At 53.8% G+C, this 12,105-nt stretch overlaps 1 protein-coding gene across 2 annotated transcripts in view; it reads right to left on the minus strand.

Moving 5' to 3' along the window:
• Positions 1–211: 211 nt before the first annotated feature.
• The window catches only part of CREBBP (CREB binding protein), a 116,920-nt gene continuing 105,026 nt past the window's right edge, over positions 212–12,105 (minus strand). For both annotated transcript variants that reach the window (XM_072942584.1, XM_072942582.1), the window contains exons 24-31: positions 10,445–10,595; positions 9,937–10,083; positions 9,200–9,313; positions 7,941–8,106; positions 7,482–7,649; positions 5,612–5,773; positions 5,089–5,370; positions 212–3,494 (exon numbers count right to left, since the gene is read on the minus strand). In XM_072942584.1, coding sequence (XP_072798685.1) covers positions 1,314–3,494; positions 5,089–5,370; positions 5,612–5,773; positions 7,482–7,649; positions 7,941–8,106; positions 9,200–9,313; positions 9,937–10,083; positions 10,445–10,595 — 3,371 coding nt within the window. In that variant the 3' untranslated portion in view covers positions 212–1,313. The remainder of the gene's footprint in view (positions 3,495–5,088; positions 5,371–5,611; positions 5,774–7,481; positions 7,650–7,940; positions 8,107–9,199; positions 9,314–9,936; positions 10,084–10,444; positions 10,596–12,105) is intronic.

The raw sequence follows: 12,105 nt of genomic DNA on the forward strand, positions 1-12,105 counted from the left end.
TGGGCTTCTCCCATGAGCAGTGAACCAGGACCTCCCAGGCCTCGGCTGAGCCTGGCTGCCACCCCCACAGCCATCAGGACCGCGGCCCCCACTTCTCCTCTATGAGCAAACAAGCAGAATCATGTCTTACAAAGAACAGACTCCAAAAATATATATAAATAAATAAAAACCTTAGACATTCTTACAGGGATCTTAAAGAACAGAATACATGTTAAAAACTTCAGTAATTTATATCAATTTTAAGCGATACTTTATATACAATGGGAGAAAAAAAAAACACATGCATAGTCCAAATACAATGTTGAAAACAGCATTTTCATAACAAAAGACCCCGAACACGAAGTGTTAATACCATGTACATGAATTCAAGGACCACCCTTTTTGTCTGTTGCACACAGTTTATTTAACAATATGATATAAGAAATGAGTTGGTACTTTACCATTCTATACAGTGATTGAATCTTCTTGAATTTTCTTATTTATAGTAATTATAGCGCTTGCATGATTTACACTAGAATTGCTTTTCCTCATTTCAAGTTTCACATAGAAGAAAGAAAAGGATGCTTCTTCTCTATTAACATCAGCATGGTCTAAGAGAGTGATCATCCCTATTTTTGTCTAAAACCAGTTTTATCAGAGAAACAAAGCAACAATTTCTACATCTGCAAGACAAGAGTTTGGCTTAAGCCAGTATGTATAGATAGATGTGTGTGGGTGTGTGGTGTGTGCACGCAGGAGCCAATTCCTATCGTCCAGGGTTAATACTTGGAGAACGCCCACAGAGTTCACTATAGAAAAAAATCTTCCCGCAACATCAGAAAGTTACCGGGATACATTATAAGCTTGCATTATTTCAGGAATCAGTTTCTGAATATTATTTTTCTTCTCACTTTTAAACATAAATGTTTAAAGTCTTGAAAATACAAATAAAAAATATGAATATAATGAACTTGTTTTTCCCGTTAAAAAAAGGCATGAGTCACCAGCAATGACGACAAAAAGAATCCAAACAAAACCCCCCTCCCCCCAAAACGAAACCAAAACCAAAAAAAAAAAAACAAAAAACAAAAAACAAAAAAAAAACAAAACCAAAAACAAAAAGAGAGAGAGAGAGAGAGAGACCAGATATTTAAATCAACTGGTTTTTAACAAAAAAATATATTCTTTGTATTGTTTCTTTAAACAGCAATCTACCCTTCCACGGCTTGGAAGTAGCAGTTCCATCTAGGAATAAAAAGAGCCTAGATGCCTGGATTTCAGTACAAAAGGTCCAAGAACATGAAAGGGAAAAAAAAAATGATGCTCTCACAATGCTACAAACCCTCCACAAACTTTTCTAGGGTATCTCCTGTGGTGTCGCCGACCAGGGACAGCTCACTGGACAACGCACTCCTGTTGGGGGTGTTCAGCTGAGGGAGCATTGCACTCTGTTCGGGGTTCCCCAAGTGTCCCTGATCTATGGAGCTGGCCATGGTGACTGCGAGTCCTGGGTGGGGGGAACCAGTCTGGGGTGAGACATGGTGCGGTGAAGGCTGGGGCTGTATCCGTGGCGACGGGCTGGAATGTGGAGGCTGGGACTGGGGCCGTGGAGACTGGACAGGGGCCGGAGACCGCACCTGGCTACTAAGGGACGTGGCCATCTGCTGGCCGGGGAGGTGCGAGGCCTGTGGCTGTCCTGAGAGCATGTGCTGCTGGGGGCTCATGGGGTTCGGCTGGCCCGGGGACCCGATCTGCTGCTTCATCTGCTGCTGCTGCAGAATCCGCTGCTGCAGGGCCTGCTGGATGTTGGGGGCGCTGTCTGCACCCAGCCCCGGCTGCCCCATCTGGCCAAGCTGTCCCATCTGAGCCGCCATCTGGCCCATGGAGCTGCCCTGGATGGGGAGGTGCTGCTGCATCCGCTGCTGCTGCATGGCCGGCGGGTAGCCTCCGGGTCCTTGAGGCTGCTGGAACTGGCTGTGCCCCGCCATGCCCCCGGCCATGCCTGCGCCACCCGGTGGCTGCTGCTGCTGTTGCTGCTGTTGCTGCTGTTGCTGCTGTTGCTGCTGCTGCTGCTGCTGCTGCTGCTGCTGCTGCAGGAGCTGCCTTCGCAGCATCTCTCGGTACTGTGGGTTCATACTCGCCATGCTGGGGTTGTGCCCCGGGTTCATGATGTTCAGGGCCTGGCCCTGGGGGTTGAGGCCACCCATTGCCTGCTGCTGCGGAGGCACGCCCGGCCGAGGCCCGCCGGCTTGCATGGTGTTCAGGTTCTGCAGGCTGGGCTGCTGGTGCAGGCCGGGCTGGGGCTGCAGGCCGGGCTGGGCCTGGAGGCCGGGCTGGGGCTGCAGGCCAGGCTGGCTGGCCACGTACTTGGCCGTGCGCTGTTTGATGAAAGCTGCCATCAGCTGAGGGTTGGACTTAAGGATGTTGAGCACCTGCTGCTGCTGCTGTGGGGAGCTGGGTGACTTCAGGGTCCGCAGCAGGTCCTGCAGGGCCCCGGGCGAGATGCTCCGGGGTGGCTGCACACTGGGCATCCGTGGCCCGGCCACAGCCGGCTGGGCCTGCATGGACATCACGGGACGGGGCATGCCCGGCATTGGCTGCTGCTGGGGGATGGGCGCTTGCTGCCACTGCCCAGGCGGCAGGTTGGGCACGACGGGCCCACTGACCTGGTTGGGTCGGGGCACGTTCAGGCCCACAGGGGCCATCTGGCTCACCGGGGTCACCATGCCCGTGCGCCCCGGGGGCATGCCATTGTTGATGTTCACCCGGTACAGGTGCTGCTGCTGCTGGGCTTCCCGCTCGATCTGCCTGGCCGCCTCCACCGCCGCAGGTGGGGGCTGGGCGGGGGGCGGCGGGGCCGGCACCTGGTTGGTGGGCTTCCCGGTGGACACCGTCGTGGGGGGCTGAGTCCGCGCCACGTTGGGGAAGCCAGCTGGTGACATGCTGACAGGTGAGGGCTGGGGCTGGGCGGGAGGCTGCGGCGTCTGGGGTGTGCTGGGCTGCTGTGTGGGGGTCCCGGGCGGTGCTGAGGTAGGGGAAGGCAGGCTCTGCTGAGGCACGTTGCGGGTGTTCATGGTGGCCATCCGCCGGCGCATGAGCTGGGCCTGCTGCAGGCGGTGCTGGATCTGCTGCTGGCGGAGCTTGTGTTTGATGTTGAGGCAGAAGGGTACGGGGCACTTGTTTTCTTGGCAGTGTTTGGCGTGGTAGCAGCAGAGGGCAATGAGCTGCTTGCACACTGGGCATCCGCCGTTGGTCTTGCGCTTGCAGCCCTTGGTGTGCTGCACCACCCGCTTCATCTTCTGGCAGGACGGCAGCGAGCAGTTGGCATTGCGGCACTGGCAGGCGTGCACCAGGGACTGGATGCAGCGCTGGATGCTCAGGCGCCGCGACTCCTGGGGGCTCTTGGACTGGGGCTCGCCTTGGCTGCTGCCCTCGTCGTCCAGGCCCAGCCCCCACTTCACCATCTTGTGGGTGTGGCTCTTTGTGTTGTAGCAGTTGATGCAAAGGTCATAGTCCTGAGGGTGAGGAAAGAGAAGAAGCCAGTGTCAGCACGCGGCCCAGACCAGGCCTCTGCCACTGGGTCTGCGCCCGGGAGACTCACAGATGCCAAACACGTCTGCTCCCCAGAACCTCAACTCCTGGGAACACTCTGCAGCCCAGAAATCTCCGAAAACCACTGATGCATCTACTTGGCCTCGCCCACCAGCCGGCCCCCAGTGTGTGCGCAGGGCACGGGCTCACGCGTGCACGTGTGTGGCTCTGCGTTTGCCCCAGGCTCTCAGGTGTGCCGGTGGGCACTGCGCCCCTTCCCATCCTTCCTCTGCTCCCTGGGAAGGGCATCTAGACCTACTGCGTCCTGCTCCCGTGCCCGGCCTAGGAAGTCTGACAGTGAAGGAATGGCTGAGGCCGTGCCCCTTCCCTCTTAAGTGCCCCTGAGACCGCTGAAGTACCAGGGCCAGTCCCCACTCTCTGGGGCTGCTGCGGGGTGCCAGGGGACACTGGGGCTAAGAAGCCACCACCAGGAGGGAGGCCCAGGGCTCACACCATGGCAACATAATGCCCCCTCCCCAGGTTTCTGAACGCTGCCCTGAGAGCTGACAGAGCAGTGGATCTGCAGATGAAGCCCTACAACCAGGACCGCTGACCTTCTCACAGAAAGGACGTGGAAATCCCTGCAAGAGGGAATGAGAGGCCCAAAGGAGGCTGCGGAGAGCAGTGGGGAAGGACGAGGGCACTACAAGTGCTCTACTCTGCCCCAGGCAGAGGTCGCTCTGGGTGCACGTGGCTACGGGGACTGTCTCAGGTGCCCTCATCAACAAGGCAAGGGCTGGGCGGGAGAACAGAGCCTGTGGATGGGGAGGCGGAGGGCCCGAGACACTCCAAGCCAGGGACCCTTCTGTGCAAGGGATAGCCCACAGCCCTTACACAGGGCCAAGACCCCTGGCCAAAGGAGCCTAGCCTGACAACGGCAGGGCACCCCCAACTTCTCTGCAAGGCTAGACCCGAGGGCACCAGAAGAGGAACCAGTCAGAATGCCAGTGGAACCAAAGCACCATTGTGCCTCTTCCCTCTCTGTGCTCCCACCTGCACCATTAGGCCTGTGGATGGCCCAACACAGAGCCAGTGCTGACCGAGCACAGGGAATTAAATGTCAAAGTACTCTGTGATCACCCATCTCCTCATCCTGGAAAGGTCAGCACAAACACGCCTCCCAGGGAAGCTCACTGACTTCCCTCCATCTCCGAAGACCAGCCCTGCCTGGTGAGGTGCTGACAGGACTGCGGACACTTCTTGAAGACCCCAGTGTAATGCTCAGCTCGGTCAGGACCAGCGGCCTGCCTGAGGGAAGACCAGCTGCTTCTTGCCCTGGAGGTCTGGCGATGAGCCCCAGAGCAGGAACACAGCGGGAACCCAACCAACATGGAAATGAACCCCAAAACACAACCTCATAACCAATGGTACTGAGAGAACCAGTGGACAGATAATTATTCTTCATTTTTCCCCTGGAAAATGCCACTGTTTAAGAGTTCACCTGAAACGCAAATGCACAGACAAAGGGTGCCCATGGACCTCGCCAGCTCCGCTAGGGTGGGGGTGCCCAGGGCTCACCTCACACACGGTGCAGTGCCAGCGCGTCTCCACATGGTGCTTGCACTCATTGCAGGTGTAGACGAAGCGGTCCTGGCCCTGGGTGTGCAGCTCCACCAGCATGCAGAGCGTGGACCATTTGGAGCGCCGCAGGGAGGAGAACTCCCAGTGCTTGTCCCTGGCCAGGGTGAGGAAGGCGTCCCGCCCATCCATGAGGTCACAGCTGAGCAGGGGGTCGGGGTCGACAATGGGGGGCAGTGTGTTGATGACAGGTCCGGCATGGAGGTGGATCACAAAGAAGACCTGGGGGACAGCAGAGCGGGGTGGCGTCAGCCCCGTGCAGAGGAGGAACGTGTCAGCCGGCCCAGCCTGCAGGACCCAGCCGACCTGACTCCTGCTGCCCTGGGGCTGAGGTGAGTTGGTGACAAGCCAAGTGGTGCTGCCTGGACAGCCAGCTCTGCCTCCCGGGGGGGCTCTCCCACCAGGCCCACGGTGGGTACCACAGAGCCGCCAGGCCTTCCCCGCCCCCCGCCCTGGCTGCTACCTCTTTGTGCTTCTCCATGGTGGCGTAGAGCTTCTGGGACAGGTCGTTGGACACGTTGGGCATGGTGGGCTTCTTCTTGTTGGCTCGGCTGATGCTGCTCTTATTCTTATTGGTTTTCTTGTTGTTCTTTTTCTTGGCATTCTTGCTGTCGCCCTGGCTGCCCTGCAACAAGACTCAAGGCTGTCAGCCCCACACCGTGTCCTCCTCCTTGCCTGGCAGCGAGGCCACCAGCTCCCGGCTGTGGGGGCTCCAGGAAGCCAGGCCTGAGGCAGGAGACCCGAGCAGGCCCTGACCTGAGCACCTGGAAACATTGCTGCTAAAGAGGCACCACGGTGACAGAGACATAAAGCAAATGCTGCCTGTGCCACCCCAGCCACACACCATGTTACCTCAAGAGGGAAGAACACACATATGACACTAGTTGGGGTTAACAGCTGAGGGGGTGGAAGCCATTTCTCTTTATTCCACATCTTCTACTGGTCAGAAGCAGGTACTCCTCCTTGACGGTCACATGGCTGGCGGCAGCCCCCTCAGAGCCCCTCCCTGCGGGAGCTCAGCTGGCAGGGCACTCTCTGCTCCCACCACCCTCCATGAGCCCCGGACACAGGAGCTGACTCAGACCGCCTCCCAAGGTGCCTGGCGGTGGCTGACACCCAGAGGGACCTGGGTTCACAAATTGGCTGTTGTCTCTCTCCCGCAGGCACTCCGAGTTTCCACTGAAATCCGGCCCACTCTTCTAGGTCAGCTCCAGCCCGGAGGAGCGGCATCTCCAGCCCTCTACCACCCCACGCTCCGGGGGATGACAGGTCCCACCTCCAGGGAGGCCCAGCAAAAGTCAGGCAGAGAATGATGACCACAGCCCACGAGCTCTCCTCAGTGCCCACGAGTACTTGTCACATCCTCATCCACGTTTTCTCCCTTCTGGAAGGGGTTAGGGATGCTCTCTAGCAAAAAGGACACACTCCAAAGCGCACTCTGCTTGGCACGAAGCAGTCAGGCAGACATTCAGCTCCAGACCCCTGGCTCCGTGCCCGGCCCAAAGCTCTCCTCCGAGGGTCCCAAGCCTGCACAGCTGTTAACAGGCATCTCAAGATCCACACACCTGCAGGCAATTCTTGACTTTTTCTCCCTGCTGCTCTCCCCTCTGCCTGACCCCCAGGGAGAGGCGGGAACACTGATTCAGGTCTCAGGCCCCAGACCCAGCAGGCAGACTTCAACAGGATTTTCCTCACATGCCACAAAGTTCTGGGGCTGTTACTCTCAAAACACAACACGTCCTTCTCATCACCTCATGCAGCTACAAATCCAACTAAACCACCATCACTGAACACCGGAAACACAGGACACTCGCTCCCAACTCAGACTCTTATGTCCTCCTCTTCCTGCTGGAAGCTCTTCCCCTGGATCTTCTGGGTTCCCTCACCAGTCCATCTTTGCTCAGATGCCACTTCCCCATGCGTCTTTTCTTCCAGGCTCCTAGATCCTCTCAGAGAGGACCACCCATGCATTCATTTTCTTGTTTCTCTTACTAGAACGTACACCCCGTGAGGGCAGGGATGGGGTTTTCCTCAGTTCCCCACTGCACCACTGAGGACGGCGCCTGTACACGGCAGGGGTGGGGGAGTCTGCGACGAGGCCTGGCAAACAAGGGTCTCCTCCTCAAGTAGTTTTCCAGGTGACGTGACTGGTCCCTGACCATGACACCCTTCTAGCAGGTGACTTGCCTCCAGCTCACCCCACACCCAGTGTGTAGGCAGTGACAAGATGAGGTCATGTATGAAAACACCACCATAGACAAAGGAGCCACGTCCTGTGCACTGAGAAGCCCGCGCTCCCTCCCTTCAGCACGCGCGCCCAGGCCCAGCCTCACCTCCGTGGTTTCACTGGCCGCAGTGCTCTCCTCCTTCTTCCTCTCCTCTTCCTCCTGCTCCAGCTCCTTAATGCTCTCCTCCAGCACGTTGGGCCAGAAGTCACCCTCAAAATAGGGCAGCTCCTTGGCGCTGGTAAGCCTATCTTCAGTTGCTTGTTTGAAAATGTCCTGGAGGGTGAACAAGCACAGCGGTGAGCCGAGGGGCCTGGGGGCCGCGACTCCGGGATGGGACCACCCACTCCTGTGGTGCCCGGCGTCACAGGCCACGTAACAGAACTGCCTCCAGACTGCCGACCGAAAGTCTCAATGGACAATGGCAGGTACGATGCTTCTTAGTTTACACTTCCTAAATTTTTAAATTTCTGCCTTTCAATCCTAAGTGAACGCAAATCTACCACGTGTGAGCAGGACGTGGGAGTGGTGGTGATGGAGCCCCCCGCCCCCACTCCGCGCGGGCACCTTGTAGTCATGGATGATCCGCTCGGCGAAGGCCTTGTCCAACATCTTCTTGTACCACTCCTGCAGGCGCTTCGGCTTCGGGATTTTCTGATCAGGGGGGTGGCAGTGGAAGATGTAGTCGTCTCCCTCACTTGGGGGACAGGCCCAGATGTGCCCTGTTACATACCTGCAAGACACACACACAACTCAGACCGAGGCAGTGCGTGAAGTCGTCCCTGCCTTCAAGGAGTCACAGCTGAGGAACAGGGATCAAAGCAAGCACGGAAATAAATTTAAAGAAAAACAAGGGAATTACAAAGCACTTCTGGCCGAATGTGTAATAGGCTAATGAGGTTCCAAACTAGTGTGAAGGAGCAGGTGGTGAGGGTGAAGCCCAGTCTCTAGAGTGTGCAATCACAGCCTGGACACTGGCCAAGAGACCACCCTTTTGAGTGGGCACATCAGGTAGCGGCCGAGACTGCAAGGGAACCTGTGGCACAAGAGAGAGCCTGAGAAGATGGCGCCTCAGCAGTGTATCGGGGGCTTACACCAGGGATGGGTGCAATGAACTTCCTACGTACTTTCTCTTGCACACTGGAAAGGCAGCTCAGTATTTCTCTCTAACGTGTTAAAGTCAGAATAGATCTCATTCATTCTGTTCAAGACACTTTAATCAAATACCTCTTTTTCAAATTTGGGAAAGAAATATGATCTAGGACATAAAAAAAGAGATAGAAAAAGAAGTTGGACACAAGAGACCACATCTGGTAGGATTGTATTCACATGAACTGTCCAGTAAAGGCAAATTTACAGAGACAAGTGGATTAGTAGTCACTGGGGATAGGGGTTGAACAAGGATGAACAGCAAATGGGCACAGTATTCTCACTGGAGGGATGACAACGGTCTGAAACTGATTTATGGTAATGGTGGCATCACTTGGCAAAGTTACTAAAAATCATTGAAATGTGCACCTAAAATAAGTGAATTTTATGGTACATAAAATACACCTCAGTAAAGTTAAAAACAATATACTGGAGTGGAAAAGAACACAGAAGGCAAGGAAAACACACACGCTGTGCTGGGGACCCTAGACCATCGTGACACAAAAGAGCATCTGGAAAGGGGGGCTCTGGATAGAGACCTCTGAATCCATCTAAGGATATTAAAATGAAAACACATAAAACCTTAAACAATACTTCTGTTATTTCACAAAGTAAATATACGGTGAAAATTAAAAATGGAGTTTTTATTAGTTCTGAATAATTTGAATCAAACTCACCCCAATTTCTTCACATACTCTAAATATCCAATAAGGATCTCATGGTAAACGGCTGTTCGGAGACATCGGGGTCGGAAAAAATGAATACTGTCCAGATAAGATATGTACACACGCCTGGGGACGGGGCAGGAGAGAAATTAATCGAAAGCTCAGGTTATCCCCTAAACTTGAAACCAAACATCAGGCTTCAAAAAAAAGCTCCAGAAATAAGCTCTGTTTTGATAGCATTTACACTGGCCACAAACAGGATCTCCCATCACCAACCACTACTACTGCAGATCAATCAAGAGAAATTCAATTCATCCCTGAACTAAGAAACAATGCTGTCACTCACCACGGAGAACTATGGAGAGATCAGAGCAAGCTCAGAACAGCCCCTTGCACCTCCCTCACCTGGATTCTGACTGATGTGAAGTAACTCTTGGCAGAGAAACTTCATTTTTACAGGTGCATCAAAGAATGCCTGGGCCCACAAAGCAGTCTCCACCCCACCCTCTGCAGGTTTACCTGCTCCAAGTAAGACACGGACAACAGCAAGAGCAGGCCCTGAACCCACGTGAACACACAACAGACAACACGCTAAGAATAGTCATCAAAACTCTTCACTTCCCACCGTCTGAGTGGAAAACTAAACTAACTAGTTTGGTTGGTTAAGCAGTCCTCCAAGACAGTTAGAGCCGCGGCCGCTGTAACACAGCGCAGCACATGACACACACCCGAAAAGAGTGGAGGATTACCTTGTGTTTGGAGGGGGGCAGTCAGAGCCATACTCCTGGACGTGCATCCCAAAGAAGCACACATCCACTCCGTCAATTTCCTCAAAGGCAAAGAGTGCTTTGGTTCGATATGGGAAAGATTCAGACATTTCCCCTGAATCCACAAACCTGAAATAAAAGAGCCTGATGTTTGCGCACATCACTGTTTACACAGTGCTTGACGGAGGAGCCCTGCTCCTTTAAACCTGCTCAGTGCGGAGGCGCGGAGGCGCGGCAGCCTCTTCTGACTGCTGGCCCAGAGCTCCTCCACTGGCCTGCGCAGCTTGGAGCTGCGAACCCATTCTCTGAGACAGTTCCACCTGGCCAGGAATTCCACCTCCCCTGATGAATTTGGGAGACTGAAAGAAGGGCTGGCTACACACTAAGTGATGCAAAGCGTTCAAATTGTGCAAACTCTGCAGCCTTGCCAGAAAGCAGGGCTTTGAGTAAGCAGGTGGGGGGCCCACTGGACTAATGTCTGCACACGAACCGTGACTTCATCCCTGGCTTGACCTCCACCGTCTTGTCTGAGCTGGCCACCACGCGGACAAAGACCTCCCCGGCTTCAGGATGATTCTGTCGCCGCAAAAACTTGTTCACTCGGTCTTCTAAGTGGTTTCCCAATCGTGTGGTCTGCAGTCCTGGAAAGCCCAGAACAAGGAGGTGACAGGGCTGTGGAAAGGCTGTGGAGAAGGTGCTGAAGCCACAGAATCCACCTTTTTCTCTCAGTGCGGTCCGCTATTTTTAGGAGTAACATTCTCCAGACACAGAAGGGATCTAGTCTGTCCCATAAAGGACGTTTTACAGGAGAAAGGTGGGGCCTGGAAGCTCAGGCATTCCACACAGTGAGAACTGCCGTCAAATGCTCAAATATTTCCATCTGTTTCTAAATGTAAGGGGCAGAAGAGCCACAAAGATGAAAGCTGAAAATAGAGGAGCTCTCGGTTAAAGCAGAGGAGCAGGCATGGGAAAGTCACACCATGTCCACCCTGCCTCCTGCCCTGTACCCAGGCCCTGGTGAGCCTGAGATCTGGTCCCAGCTGTGCCCACATGGCTGCCTGGGGTCACAGCTGGGTCCTGAGGCTGGAACCCACACGCGAGGAATTCCTCTGGTGGGGAGCCTGCCACTGCTTTTCTTCCAGGACAGGACGGCACAAATGCCTCCTCCCACCGAGCTCCGAGGAGAGTCGTCCTGCAGTCTGAGATGGCTAAGCAAGCAGACGGCCAGTGTTCTGATCCTGGGAGACTAGGAACACCGTCCCAGTACCCAGACCCGCCCAGCATCGTTCCTGGTGGGCTACTCCAGCCCGCCACTCTGCACGTGGCCACTGTGACACCAGTTACACAGCATGGAAGTACACATACAGTCATAACATAAAAAACTTGTGTACGGGAAAAAAGATTAGATGGGAAAACTGTGACAGGTTAACACTGAATATTTATAGATGATAGGATTTTAGAAGATTCCTTACTGAGGTTATAAGGTATTTGCAAAATTTAGACTAACTTTCTAAACTTAGTTCCTCTGCAATAAGCATACCGATGGTGGAGTTACTTCCGTATTTAAGTTATACCTAAATAAAATACTTAAAAAAAACTTACAATGGCAATTAAATAAAAACCCCATAGAAAAATGAAAACTTGCAAAACTATAAAAGTGAGGTGAAGTTTACGATCTGTCACACTCTGACACAGATGTACACTTTACTCAGCTGTGCCATTCATGCCCTGGACCCCTTCTTACTTCACACTCCCCACAGCTGAGATAACCATCCTGAGAAATACAGAATTAGGTGTAAGGGACTTACAATTGACCCATCTAATCAACTCAGCCCATGAAAAAAATCCTCACATTCTCATCCCCATGTGCTCCCCCTCATGCCGCTGAGCAAGTTCTGTTCCCTCATAAGGTGGCCTCCCTTCCTGGAATGCTAGAATTCTACAAAGCACAGGACACCCCCCACAATAAAGACTTATCTGGCCCGAATGTCAGTTTAGAAACTGATCTAAAGAGAAATACTACATCAGTGAATTCATTAATATTTCAGAAGGTTTTACAATAGTGAGTTTAAGTGATAGGGTAACTGGATTTTGGTAGTGACAGTGTTAGAACTTGAATTAACATTGACTTGAAAGCCTTCAGAGGGGTCT

Source organism: Vicugna pacos, chromosome 18 (assembly GCF_048564905.1).
Source record: "Vicugna pacos chromosome 18, VicPac4, whole genome shotgun sequence".
Taxonomy (NCBI): Eukaryota; Metazoa; Chordata; class Mammalia; order Artiodactyla; family Camelidae; genus Vicugna; species Vicugna pacos.